The sequence below is a fragment of the Periplaneta americana genome, chromosome 13 (genome assembly GCF_040183065.1).
Source record: "Periplaneta americana isolate PAMFEO1 chromosome 13, P.americana_PAMFEO1_priV1, whole genome shotgun sequence".
Lineage (NCBI taxonomy): Eukaryota > Metazoa > Arthropoda > Insecta > Blattodea > Blattidae > Periplaneta > Periplaneta americana.
Genome location: NC_091129.1, coordinates 49291417 through 49304815, shown reverse-complemented (window position 1 = coordinate 49304815; position 13399 = coordinate 49291417). Strand labels below are relative to the sequence as shown.

The 13399-nt window shown below is 33.4% G+C and overlaps 1 protein-coding gene across 2 annotated transcripts in view; it reads left to right on the top strand.

The window, feature by feature from the left end:
• The window catches only part of LOC138711872 (kelch-like protein 17), a 471943-nt gene extending 460181 nt beyond the window's left edge, over nt 1-11762 (top strand). For both annotated transcript variants that reach the window (XM_069843135.1, XM_069843134.1), the window contains exon 12: nt 11367-11762. In XM_069843135.1, coding sequence (XP_069699236.1) covers nt 11367-11580 — 214 coding nt within the window. In that variant the 3' untranslated portion in view covers nt 11581-11762. The remainder of the gene's footprint in view (nt 1-11366) is intronic.
• The last annotated feature ends 1637 nt before the right edge of the window (nt 11763-13399 follow it).

Here is a 13399-nt window from a genome sequence, read left to right as displayed (position 1 = left end):
ATTTTGAATCTAACCTTACCTGGGACACGCATATCAAACACACATGCAAGAAAGTATTTTCCACTCTTCACTCATTAAAAAGATTGTACCACTATCCAGCTAAATTAAAGCAGACGCTTGTACAGACTCTTATTATGCCTCATTTCGATTATTGTGACGCTTTATTCAGTGATCTCAGGGTGGATTTATCCCAGAAACTGCAACGTGTTAATAATGTGTGTGTTCGTTTCATTTGTAATGTCCGCTACTACGATCACATTTCGCCTTCCTTCGATAAATTATTGTGGCTCAGGTTCAATGAGAGGAGAAAGTTACATTCCCTTTCTCTCTTATACCGAATTTTGCACACCTCTACTCCCTCTTACTTATCTGTCCGATTCCACAGTCTTTCTCGGTACCATAACTTAAATAAATACTCGGTCACAATATGATAACACGCTAGAAATACCACTGCACACATCATCTCTTTATTCTTCATCTTTCACTATTGCTACTTCTCGTCACTGGAATTCTCTGCCGCCTGAAGTCAAGGGCTGCCGAACTTTAATTTCCTTTAAATGTAAATTAGAAAAATATCTTATGATGAATTGCCAGACCTAACGCGTTGCAAATATTTAATGTAATGTGTTCCACTGTATTTATTTTTTTTTTGTTTCTTATTTTTATTATCTAAATCGTGTTTATTTATCACTTAACGCCAATATGTATCCCACTGTGTTGTTGTTTTTTAATATTAATCTATTTTTGTGTATATTTTATTCAATTGTCGGTTTCTGGTTTAATTATGTAAATCCTACTTAATTGTAATCTAATACTAATATGTATACTAATGTGTTTATTTTTATTTTTACTGTGTACATTTTTTATTGAATTATCGGCTTCTGTTTTTATATGATTCGTATTTGATTCTAACAACATTAATATGTATTTCACTATATTTATTTTTATTTTATGAGGTAAATTTTATGTAACTACCTTTTTTGATCTCATTATGTACCTAAATTGTATCAGTATGTAATTACTTAATTCCGATCCAGTTTTTATGTTCAACTGTGTAAGCAAGTTTTAATCCTGGTTGAGTGTAAGAGAAGGCCTTACGGCCTTAACTCTGCCAGGTTAAATAAAACCACTTTATTATTATTATTATTATTATTATTATTATTATTATTATTATTATTATTATAAAATTTTTCATTATAACCTAATCAACTTTAGTTTTCTTTATTTTACGATTCTACATCCTCATTACTCCATTTTCTTCCAGTTCCAATTTGTAGCATACTATGCTTCCCTGTCAATATTTACCACTAGTCTATACACTGTAACAGTTACGTTTTTCACTTCACTATTCACTAAACAAAACCTCTTATTATCTCTCCCACCTAGTTACTTCAAAATTCTTACCTTCATTTAAATGTAATGACTTGTTCCAAATTGACACTTCTATTCCTCATTCCTTAATCTTTGTACAAGTTCACTTATATCTATATCTCTTTGTTTACTGCTAATCTTATCTCTAATCATTGCTTCACCACTCTGAAAGAGGTTCGTTATTAGATCTGATTCTTTCACTAGTTCACTGTCCCTTTATTCACTCGCCACTTGCTTGCATTTCTTTATCTCATTTGTCTTCCTTATACTGTGCTTTGCTATCTTAGCTCGCCTTCCCCTCCATACTTTTCGCCTATTTTCCTTTTTCCTATAGAGCATTTCTTTATCTTATATTCGTTATTCACTTCACTATTTACTATAACAGTTTATTCTCACCCTCTAATAATTCCCACTATTCTCACATTCGTTACCCCGATGACTTGATATTATTCTAACACTTGATACTTAACACTACTCCTTTCTTAATGTTTATACTAGTTCACTAATATCGATCACTCATTCCTTCTATACCTCTGATTGAGGGTCTGGCTGATATGTATATCTATTATCAGGCAGTACATCTCACTTGACGATATGTGTCGGAGGAAAACCAATTGAATCGTTTATTTCTAAAACCCCACAAGTGACAAAAACAAAACTTTTGGGAAACCAATAAAAACTGTTTAGTTTTATTACTTTTATTTTTATGTCAAAATGTATTTAACAAGTGATATTAGTTGCTAAATATGAGGTTTATTCACTATTAGTTGTGTTTTATAATATATATATATATATATATATATATATATATATAAAGTCCCCAAAAAATTTAATTAATTAGGATGTTATGGGATTTTTCCAACAAACAAACTGAAACTAAACAAAGAATTGCCTTTTTCCAAATATCAGAGTGAATGAAAGTAAGTATGAACAAACTTTATAATCTATGTAAAAAGTACAGTATAAAATCACAAAAAATTACAGCTTTTTCTTTTGCAACGGACATTTTTCTTATCAGAACTTATTACTTTTCTAGTCTTTGCTTCCACTGTCATTACTATCTTTGTTGGTGGTAGGTCAAACGTACAGTTCTGTGTAGAATCCTTTCACTTCCTCCGGTGTGTACTGCAAAATCTTCTTAAGGTCCTCCATTTTTTTAAACATTGATTGGTAGCCTCGAGCTGTTATAAGCTAGATCTGTTGGCAGTTCAAACAGTAAATTTTCAGCACAAACACTTTTCTCAGAAATTCGAATTGTGAATATTTCTGCCTGTACAGTGATGTCAATGAACTCTTTACAAAGAACTTTACCTTTTTGTTCATTGTTACGAGTATGTAACTTACTCTTTGTGGGTGTGCTAGAGTGTTTTTATATAAAAAAGCAATATGCATATTTGTCCTGATAACCAATATTATTAAATATGACGGCCTATTTACGGCGAAACTTGTTACAACGCACAGCTGAACGGTCTTATATATATCCGAACAGAGTCATCCTAGACGAAAGTTGTCCGTTTGCATAGATCACAAGATCTTACTCCTCTGAAATTGTTTTGTTTGTTTCATGGCCTACTCCATTATGAATACACACATTTATTTTGTGTTTCATTATCAAAGCATTTGAAAGAACTATAACATTTACAAGAGAGTATTCATCATTTATGGTGAGTCAAACTTCTATTTGTATTTAAAATTGAGTGGAGATTTCAAATATATAAAATTTAATATAGGGTGCCATTTAAAAAAAGTGTTATTTTTGCCACATGAATCAATACTTTTGTGAAACCACAGCCATAAGTTTTAGTTAGATATCTCCAATAACGTTTGTTTTTGGTATTTTTTCATAAAATGAAAACCTATATAAAGAGTTATTAGCAATATTCCATACTTAATTAACGCACTGTATATTCACAATTGAATACTCTTTCAAAATTTAAATATCATAATATAGAGAAATGTCAAAGGGATGGATGAGGCGGTGAAATCTAAAATACAATTGAAGAGTGAAATATGAAAAAGGACCTAACTGTCAAATACAATATTTTTCAGAAGAAACAAAAACCGTCACACAGCTCAAAGATATTACTTTACTTTTTACTGAAATAACTGAAAATGAGATGCAGTTTGTTGCAAGAACCTCACCCTGAAATATATTTGAAATAATGAATACAAAGAGCAGCAAAAGAGGGATGAAACTTATTCTGCGAGTTCATTGTGGCACTTGGGATCTGAAATCATAATAACCTCAATTTCACAAACAATGGCTCTTGTATCCTTTTGCATATTTCACTCTTCAATTATCACTGTTTAAAACTTCTCTCTCAATATCTAAATTGACGTATTTGTTTAAATTTAATTTAATTGAAATAAATATTTATTTAGACTGGGGCAATTTAATAATCAAAGCCCGATATTTTAAATCCTCATTAATGAAGTCTTGAAGCATCCGTATAACTTCATAAGTGTTAAGATAATGAATAATAAGAAGTGAACTTCGACGTGATATGGAACTGTAATAGAAAGTTCTGATACAATGCTCTTTGTCAAAGATGTTTTAATGTGAATTATTACAACTTACTGTCATATTATTTTGTTAAAGTGTCATAAAAATAAAGATGCGCTGAAATTATAAGTAGGTAGTGAAACTGAAATGTTTTAATCAGTTATGTTATATTATTGCCATATTATTCGATAAATTATTAAGTAATACTGTCATTAATAAAGTCTTGAACCTTTCTATGTAACTTTATAAGTGTTACGCGAAAATAAATGAGAAGAAAATGGGTTTAGAATTGATATGAAACAATAATATGAAGTGCCGACAATGTTTTTTTTTGTAAAATATGTTATATACAGAGTGTTAAAAAGTATCCAATATTTTAGGAGGTGATAATATTCATCAAAACAAGAAAATAATGTCTAATAAACATAGGTCCTACAACACATACTTTCTGAGATCTGAACACTTGTTCATGGGAGGTGTTCAATGTGACGTCCATTCATGGCAATGCATTTCTCTGCTCTACAATACAGCAGACTACAGATAATCATACTGTAGTTGACACCCCTGGCATGGAATAATGATACGTCGTAAGGAATACTGAAAACAAAAGTCTGGTTGCGGATATGAGCGGGGTCCAGCAGAGATGGTGTTGTGAATTTTCGTAACCAGCATGCGTAGGCTGATGAAAATCTCCATGGAGTTGAAGAAACAAAGCATAAGCACCGATTCTCAATCAACGTATGGGCAGGCATTCTTGGTGATAGATTAATAGGGCCATACGTAGTACCACAGAGATTAACTGGGGCTCGTTATCAGGACTTTCTTATTAACGTATTGAAATAAATTTCAAAGATTGTGTGGTTCCTTACGCCGAAGGGCAGAGGAATGCATTGCCATGAATGGAGTCACATTGAGCACCTCCTATGAACAAGTGTCCAGATTTTAGAAAGTATGTGTTGTAGGACCCATATTTATTAGACATTATTTTCTTGTTTTGATGAATACTATCACCTCCTAAAATATTGGGTACTTTTTAAACACCCTGTATAGACTATATTATTACAACTTACAGTCATATTATTTTGTTAAAGTGTCATGTAAATAGAGATAATGTTGAAATTATAAAATAAAATGTTGTAAATGAACGATTACAGCAGAATATCATACTAATTTTTAAACAGAATGAGTCTCCTCTCTGATTAAACCCAAGAACTGCATGTCTATCATTTCAGAGGCCAGCAGAATAAAAATTTTGTGTTAATACTCTTTTTTTCAATTCTATTAATATTAATGAACATGTAAAAATCGATTATCATTTACTATTTTGCTTTCCCATACCCCATTAGGTCCTAAATACACGCTTCCGCTCAATCAAACCACTTAATACAACTTAAAACAGTTGCCACATTCTTCGGGCGTGACGTCATGCGCGAAGGAAGACGCGTTTTGAGCAAGCATACTGACTGACACACCTTCATATTCACATCACGTCCGTGTCCAATCAAAGTCTTCTTCTTATAACAGATTGAGGAAACTCAATCACTAAATATCTAAACACAAGCTTCATTTCAAAGAACTGAAAACAATATGTCTAATCCACATGGAGTCATAGAAACTACAGTTCGATATTCCAGGTATAACATATAATAATAATAATAATAATAATAATAATAATAATAATAATAATAATAATAATAATACTTACTTACTTACAAATGGCTTTTAAGGAACCCGAAGGTTCATTGCCGCCCTCACATAAGCCCGCCATCGGTCTCTATCCTGTGCAAGATTAATCCAGTCTCTATCATCATATCCCATCTCCCTCAAATCCATTTTAATATTATCCTCCCATCTACGTCTCGGCCTCCCCAAAGGTCTTTTTCCCTCCGTCCTCTCAACTAACACTCTATATGCATTTCTGGATTCGCCCATACGTGCTACATGCCCTGCCCATCTCAAACGTCTGGATGTTCCTAATCATGTCAGGTGAAGAATACAATGCGTGAAGTTCTGCGTTGTGTAACTTCCTCCATTCTCCTGTAACTTCATCCCTCTTAGCCCCAAATATTTTCCTAAGAACCTTATTCTCATACACCCTTAATCTCTATTCCTCTCTCAAAGTAAGAGTCCAAGTTTCACAACCATACAGAACGGGTTACATCAGCGTCTTGTCTATGTGGATGACTTGAATATGTTAGGAGAAAATCCACAAACGATTAGGAAAAACACGGAAATTTTACTTGAAGCAAGTAAAGCGATAGGTTTGGAAGTAAATCCCGTAAAGACAAAGTATATGATTATGTCTCGTGACCAGAATATTGTATGAAATGGAAACCTAAAGATTTGAGATTTATCCTTCGAAGAGGTGGACATCTCCTTGCTTTAACCCGCAGTTAATTGGAAAAGCATCAGATAGAAACTGGCCTGTACGGACTCTGCTGTACGTTTCACTGAGACACATTTTAATTAATCGAACTAGTTTCTTGGGAATACCAAATTCAATAAGAATATCATACAATACTCCTTCCATTGTTCTGGTACAATTTCCTTTTCCCAAATAGCAAGTACAAGTTTATAAATTTCGCTAGATAATGCCCTTCCCCCCTCTTGTATTAATTCTGCTGGAATTTGATCGATACTGGAGACTTGTACTTCTTCAGATTTTCTATCGCAATTTCGAATTCTGAAAGTGTGGGTTCGGGTATAAATGGCTCAGCAGTTTGTATTTGAATTTCGTCCTGATCATTTCTATTTGGCCTATGTACATTTAGTAGTTGCCCAAAATAGTTTTTCCGTCTGTTCAGGATTGAATAAGAGTCTGCAATCAAGTCACCATTCTCATCCTTTGTCAAGTTTACTCTTGCCTGATATCCGTTTTTAAATTCCTTTGTACCTTTATATAAATCTCGAATGTTTTATTCTCACTATTTGTTTCTACCTCATTGAGTTTTTCCTTCAAGTAACCTTTTTTTTTATTCCTAAGTGCACGACTTGCTTCCCATCTTTCATTGAAATAATTATCTCTATTCTCCTCAACTGGATCTCGTAAGAATTTAAATTTTGCCTGTTTCCTTCTTTCTACTACCATGCAACAATCTTCATTAAACCACGGCTTCTTTTTCTTAGTTTCATAATAACCTATGCTCTGCTCAACTGCAATTTTGATACTATCTCTGATATTTTCCCACACGCTATTAATATCTAACTCTTTCTCAACTTCGTCGGAACTTCCTAAAGTGGCAAACCTATTCGAAATTTCGACCTGATAATGTTGCTTAGTTTCCTCGTCCTTTAATTTCAGAATACTGAATTTACTAATATTAACTTGTTGCTCTACTCGCTTGGCTACTGATAGTCTTTCTCGTAATTCTCCAATGGTCAGAATTACAGTCTGCCACCCTGAAAGTTCGAATGTCTACTATACTAATATGTCTCCGTTTATATAATAATAATAATAATAATAATAATAATAATAATAATAATAATGATAATAATAATAATAATAATAATATAACAATAATAATATAACAATGAGAAAATAATAACAGAATTCCCCATTAGGGAAAAATTTTGGCTAGCCCCTTGCAAAATTTTGCGAACTACAGTTTAGAAAATAATTACTAAAGTACTAGCATAGGCTAATTGAAGGGCAGTGGCGGCTGATTGACTGAGGCAAATGAGGCCCGGCCTCAGTCACTTGGCTTAACTGAAATCAAATTTTGTGTTTTTATATAATGTATTAGTTATTTGAATGAAGAATATATCGATGTAGAAGCATTTGAAAACTTAGTGATGTATATAGACCTGTTTTGTAGTAAAATTTGTTCCTGAGGCCAAGATCGCTCATGCCAGGTCTGGCTTGTGATGTATATAGACCTGTTTTGCAGTAAATTTTGTTCCTGAGGCCAGGATTACTCGTGCTGGGTCTGGCTTGTATAGACCTGTTTTGCAGTAAAATTTGTTCCTGAGGCCAGGATCGCTCGTGCCGGATCTGGCTTATGCGTTTCCAGTCTTTTCGCGAGCTTTGAGTTTGCGCTTGAAACGTTGTAGCTGAGGCACAATTCGTCAGGCCTCGTGGCCTGGTCAGGTTTCACTTCTCCCATCCATGGGCCGGCCTCAAGGGTAGAGTGGGGTGGGAATAGCAATGGTGACTTGTCTTCCTAAATAGGCCATAAATAACAAAATTCCAGCTGTTCGGCAGGCAGAGCCCCACACTATTCTCTCCCCTTATGTCTCAGTTTATGAATTAAGCGAGGGTGTTGTACTATTGTACTTCGTAGTACAGTAGTGAATCTGGGCCAATGTTGTTATGTATTTCGGGAAAATATAAACAGAAACAAATGAGAGAAATAATGGTGGTGCAGTTAATTCATTGTTAGAGTGTCCTTTTTCGAGAAGAAATAATACTGAAAGAAAGGAAGTTTTAAACAAAGAGAGAGACAACCGAGATACCTACGACATCTCTGACAATTTTTCTGACAGATAATCTTAAAACGCGAGTTTCTATTGCATCCTGGTATGGGCAACATAAATTGTTAAGTGGTAATGTGGTGCAAAATAAACTTCTCTTGGCCTTGTTTTTTGCTGTCAAAGGAAAAAAATAAAAAGAAAAGAAAGAAGGGAGAATTTCAACACATAATATGGGTTGCTTCATCACATTGAAACAATCACTGAAACTCACAGGATAACAGCTTATTTGGTGAGTGAAATTATTTTTCATTAATAATAATAATAATAATAATAATAATAATACAGTAATAATGATATTAATAATATAATAACAATAATAATTAATATCATAAACAAACATTTCCTTTCGGAGGCACTTAAACTACTGTAGTTGCATCTGGCCTCACCGAGGATTTCGATCACCGGCCGCTACTGTTGAAGGGTTCAGGACTAATGGCATATTTAATTCTCGCCACTAGTTGTATAAACTATAGAGTCTCTACTTTTCGCTTTTGAAAGATGGCAATCCTACTGGTATATTCATAGTCGATACTTTATATCACCACTTTGCAGACTGACACTTTTGACGAAAGTGGCTCTTTCATATTAGTGGTATTCATAGACGATTGAAGAAGTGCACTTTACAAAGTGTCACTTTACGCCAGCAAAGTGTAGAGTTACAATTTAGTTCGTAACAGAAGTCCCATAATGTCTTTCAAAACAAGTGAACAAATAATAACAGATTAACGTGTAACCACAGATAATAACGCTTGTGATTTTAGTTCGGAGCCTAATTGATTGCGCGAGAAAGAAAATATATATTTAAAGTTGTTTTATTTCAGTTTTTGTTGTTGATAGTTTAGATTATTTCAGTCATTTCAGATATATACTTTATTAAATAGGTAGTGATACTGCTGGTGAAATTTTTGTAGATATATGCTAAAGTTAGGTTAGGTTTCGTACAGTACATAGCTAATCCATTCATATAGTTAGATTAGGTTTTATACATATATTTTTTCATTGATTTATATACTTAAGTTAGGTTTTGTACGTATCTGTTCCACTGATTATATAGTTAGGTTAGATTTTTTACAGTACATATCTTTTATTGATTTATATAGTTTTTTAGTTGGTTATTTAACGACGCTGTATCAACTACGAGGTTATTTACCGTTATTTTAATGTATATCGTTAGGTTAGGTTTTATACGTATATGCTTCATTTATCTTATATTATCGTTTTATTCCCCTTATTTTCATTTTTGTCTTTTTCTTCAATAGAAATCAAAAGAATGAAATAAACATATTACTACTGTTATTATTATTATTATTATTATTATTATTATTATTATTATTATTATTTTCTCTTGTTTCCATTATTGCCTGCTCTTCAGGAATATTTTGAATGCCAAATTTTTTTCTACAATGCAAAACAAAATAGGCCTAATGGTATGAGATCTCTTTTCATGGTGAGGTTATGACTGCACATGAACTAGAGACAGTATCTCAGCAGAAGCAGCCATATCAGATTATTGCTTACCGGCATGAAAATAGCTATATTATATTATCAAAACAGTAATGATTATATGAACATTAAGATAAATCTTATCTCAAAATACAGGCAGTCAACAAAAATCAAAATCATTTTAAACCCAATATAATTACGGAATCCGCTTAGAAAGCAGGCATGTGAGGTCTCTCAGTGCTAATTTAAGATAGTTACACCTACATCAGATCGAAAATAGTTTAATATTATTTAAGTTAAAAAAATTCGTTTCAGTAATAAAAAATTGGTTATTTAGGCATATCTACCTACATTTCACTTCATCGAATTGAGGTTATAGATACACGAATGTTATTATAGATTTTTTATTTGGTTATTTAACGACGCTATATCAACTACTAGGTTATCGATGAGTTTGGTGATATAGAGATGGTATTTGGCGAGAATGAGGCCGAGGATTCGCCATAGACCACCTGGCATTCACCTTACGGCTGGGAAAAACCTCGGAAAAAACCCAACCAGGTAATCAGCCCAGGCGGGGAACGAACCCACACCCAAGAGCAACTTCAGACCGGCAGGCAAGCGCCTTAACCGACTGAGCCACGCCGGTGGCTATTATAGATATCAATGTATGCTACATACATAACTGTATTATTGGAGGCACTGGCGAACCTCTATTATTCGTTTTTGTCAATCGGTCCTCAAAAAGATGAGCAAACTCAATAATTTCTTTATCAAATCGGAACCGTTTTTTAAATTCTAGGGGTGCTATGCATAATCATTTCGCTAGCCCGCGCTACAAGCGTGCTAAACTAGCCCCGGCTATCGACTGATTACTTGTACAGGATTCATATCATATCACATCGTTAACACTGGTTTATGAATACGAAAAACGTTAGTTCGCTGATCATCCACCGGAAATCCACGCTAAGAATGTCTATGAATATGGCCCTAAATCATTATAAAATTCCATGGGATTGTCTTTAGGCCTGTCCCTAATGTAGCGCTTTCTACATTGTTCACTAATCGTGCCACATCTTTCGCACGTTCTAACAATTCGACAACTTCCAAGACGTCCGCCATTTTTCTACAAAGTGACACTTTCGGCTCAAAGTATGGTCGGAAGTACACTTTCATCCAAAGTGTTCCTGTGTACCAAAATGTCGACTGTGCAACGAAAAAGTGACACTTTGCGTCTTCCAAAGGACATTTTAATTCAAAGTGTCGACTAGTCTTTTTATTTATAATTTTTCTTCATAATGAAGAGAATCAAGAGTTCAGAAGAGTGTCTACCTTATTCATAATACTTATATTAATAATTTCACTACGTAGTGCACACTAATCAGTAACTAATTAAATAAGCGCTGCCCAGAACTTACGATTTTCATAACTACTAAAGGTAAACTGAAAACTGAATTCGAAAAATGTGTCAAAAGCTTCACTTTGTAAATGTTACAAGACAGTGTTATTAGAAGGTCATAATTTGTAAAATTCCTACTGAAGATAATTTGCCACTGTAGGAACCGTTCTTTGTGTGCAGGTCCACGCATGAAGTGGTGGAGATTGAAGGTTGTCTGTACGCACTCGGAGGCAACGATGGAAGTTCTTCACTCAACTCTGTGGAGCGCTACGACCCCAAACTGAACAAGTGGACTCTGGTTACATCCATGCTGACGCGACGCAGCTCTGTTGGAGCAGCTGTACTCGACTGCCTTAATCTTGAGAAAGGAATTGCAGCCGCTAAAAACATTTGACTGTGGTGGCTAAGCTCTACATGTATGCGTATACGATAGTTCTGCAATGTGTAGACATGTGACAGATCTGTGAGAACGTTGATATAAGTAACACTGACATGCTCAGTGTAGATAGGCTATGATGGAGATGAGAGATGCAGATCTCATAATGGTATATGAATCTATATAGTATAATACATGAGAAGGGACCAATCATAGGGGCATTATTCTGTTTTCAAAGGATTACTGGTGAAATAGATCAGTAAATATATTGAATAAACAAAATACATATACATGTAAGCATTCATACGGAAATTTTAATGCCTATTTAGTTAGAATTTTTCTCTAACTCTTTTACGCCTACTTCAAAGTAAAGATGTAATATAATTCTACATTGGACACATACATACAAAAATGTTAGAATAAAACTCAGACATTTTCTGCGACATCACAAAATTTCAGAACCTGCCATTTCGTAAAATTTGCGTTCATTTCTGAATGTTAAGGGGAGGGTCTATGTTTGGAATTAAAATTTACGTTGTCCATAATTTTACCAATTTTATATTAATTGAAAAGCAATCAAATAGCCGTCCATCTATGCCACATGTAATTAACGTCTAATGTATTCACCTCATAAATTTACAATTTTATTCTCCTTTTTTTAAAGAGATGGGAGTGTGTTTAGGCTATTTGTAGGCTGTAACATGCCGAATCTATCAACTATCACAGGTTCTATCCATATGACTATATGAATATTCATTTTACATCTTCATTACACAAAGTTTAACACAATATCACTTAGGAATAAAAATATATATGACCTTCACGTGTTAACTTGAACTAAGTTTAAATATATCTTAGTTGACTAGTTTCGGCTTGGTAGCCATCTTCAGAATATTAGTTTTATAAAATTTCGGGCTATGGGATTTTCCAAACTCCATTACCCGAAGGTAATGTGTAGTTATACATTTTTGCAGCATAAAATCCGAGTACATAAAACTGAATGAATAATGGAGAACAAATTAAAAATTTCCACAAAAGCTTCACCACGTAGCAAAGAATATCTCTCTTTCTGTTACAAAGTTAAACACTAATAAATTCAAATTTTCTCTACATCCACTAGCTATATTATTATAATATTTGTCTCCTTCAAGAAATTGGCTTTCCTCCTTTATGTTCTTGTCATGTGTAACAAGTCACTTCAATATTTCACCAATCAATGGATACTGAGGATCTCCGGAAACAATAGTCTATAGACCAAATGCGTACATTGTCGCTTCATAGCCCTATTTGAAGATATGTGTCGTTACGTTGGGATTAATCTTGTACTTTTTATGTTTTACATCTACTCATTGAATGATGTGTGATTTGTTTAAAGGCACAAAAAGGTAAATTAATTTCCATCTTCATTTTTCTACACAATAGAATAGAAAGATTAATTCATACATATTTGTACTAATCATAGTACAAAGACGATTTTAAAAACGTTTTAAATCTATATTGATATATTTTATAAATTTAATTATTTAAATATAGTATATTTATCAAATTATTTCAAGGACAGGGAGACTCAGAACCGAGTAACACATTATGACAAACAATTTTGTTATTTGTGAAAAATTACATCCGATGGATGAGCCTCCTTAGATGCAGTACATTCCTTTAAACGATTGAAAAAATTAACATAAACTCTGGTTAAATTTGCATCTTGATTTAGAAACAAAATATGAGCTTCAATTGCAAGTATTAATTCCTGTAGTGAGTGGAGGCTATTTTTGTATACATGTTTCTTCAAATAATAATAAATTTGGTACTGTAAAATATCATGTCGTGCTGGCCA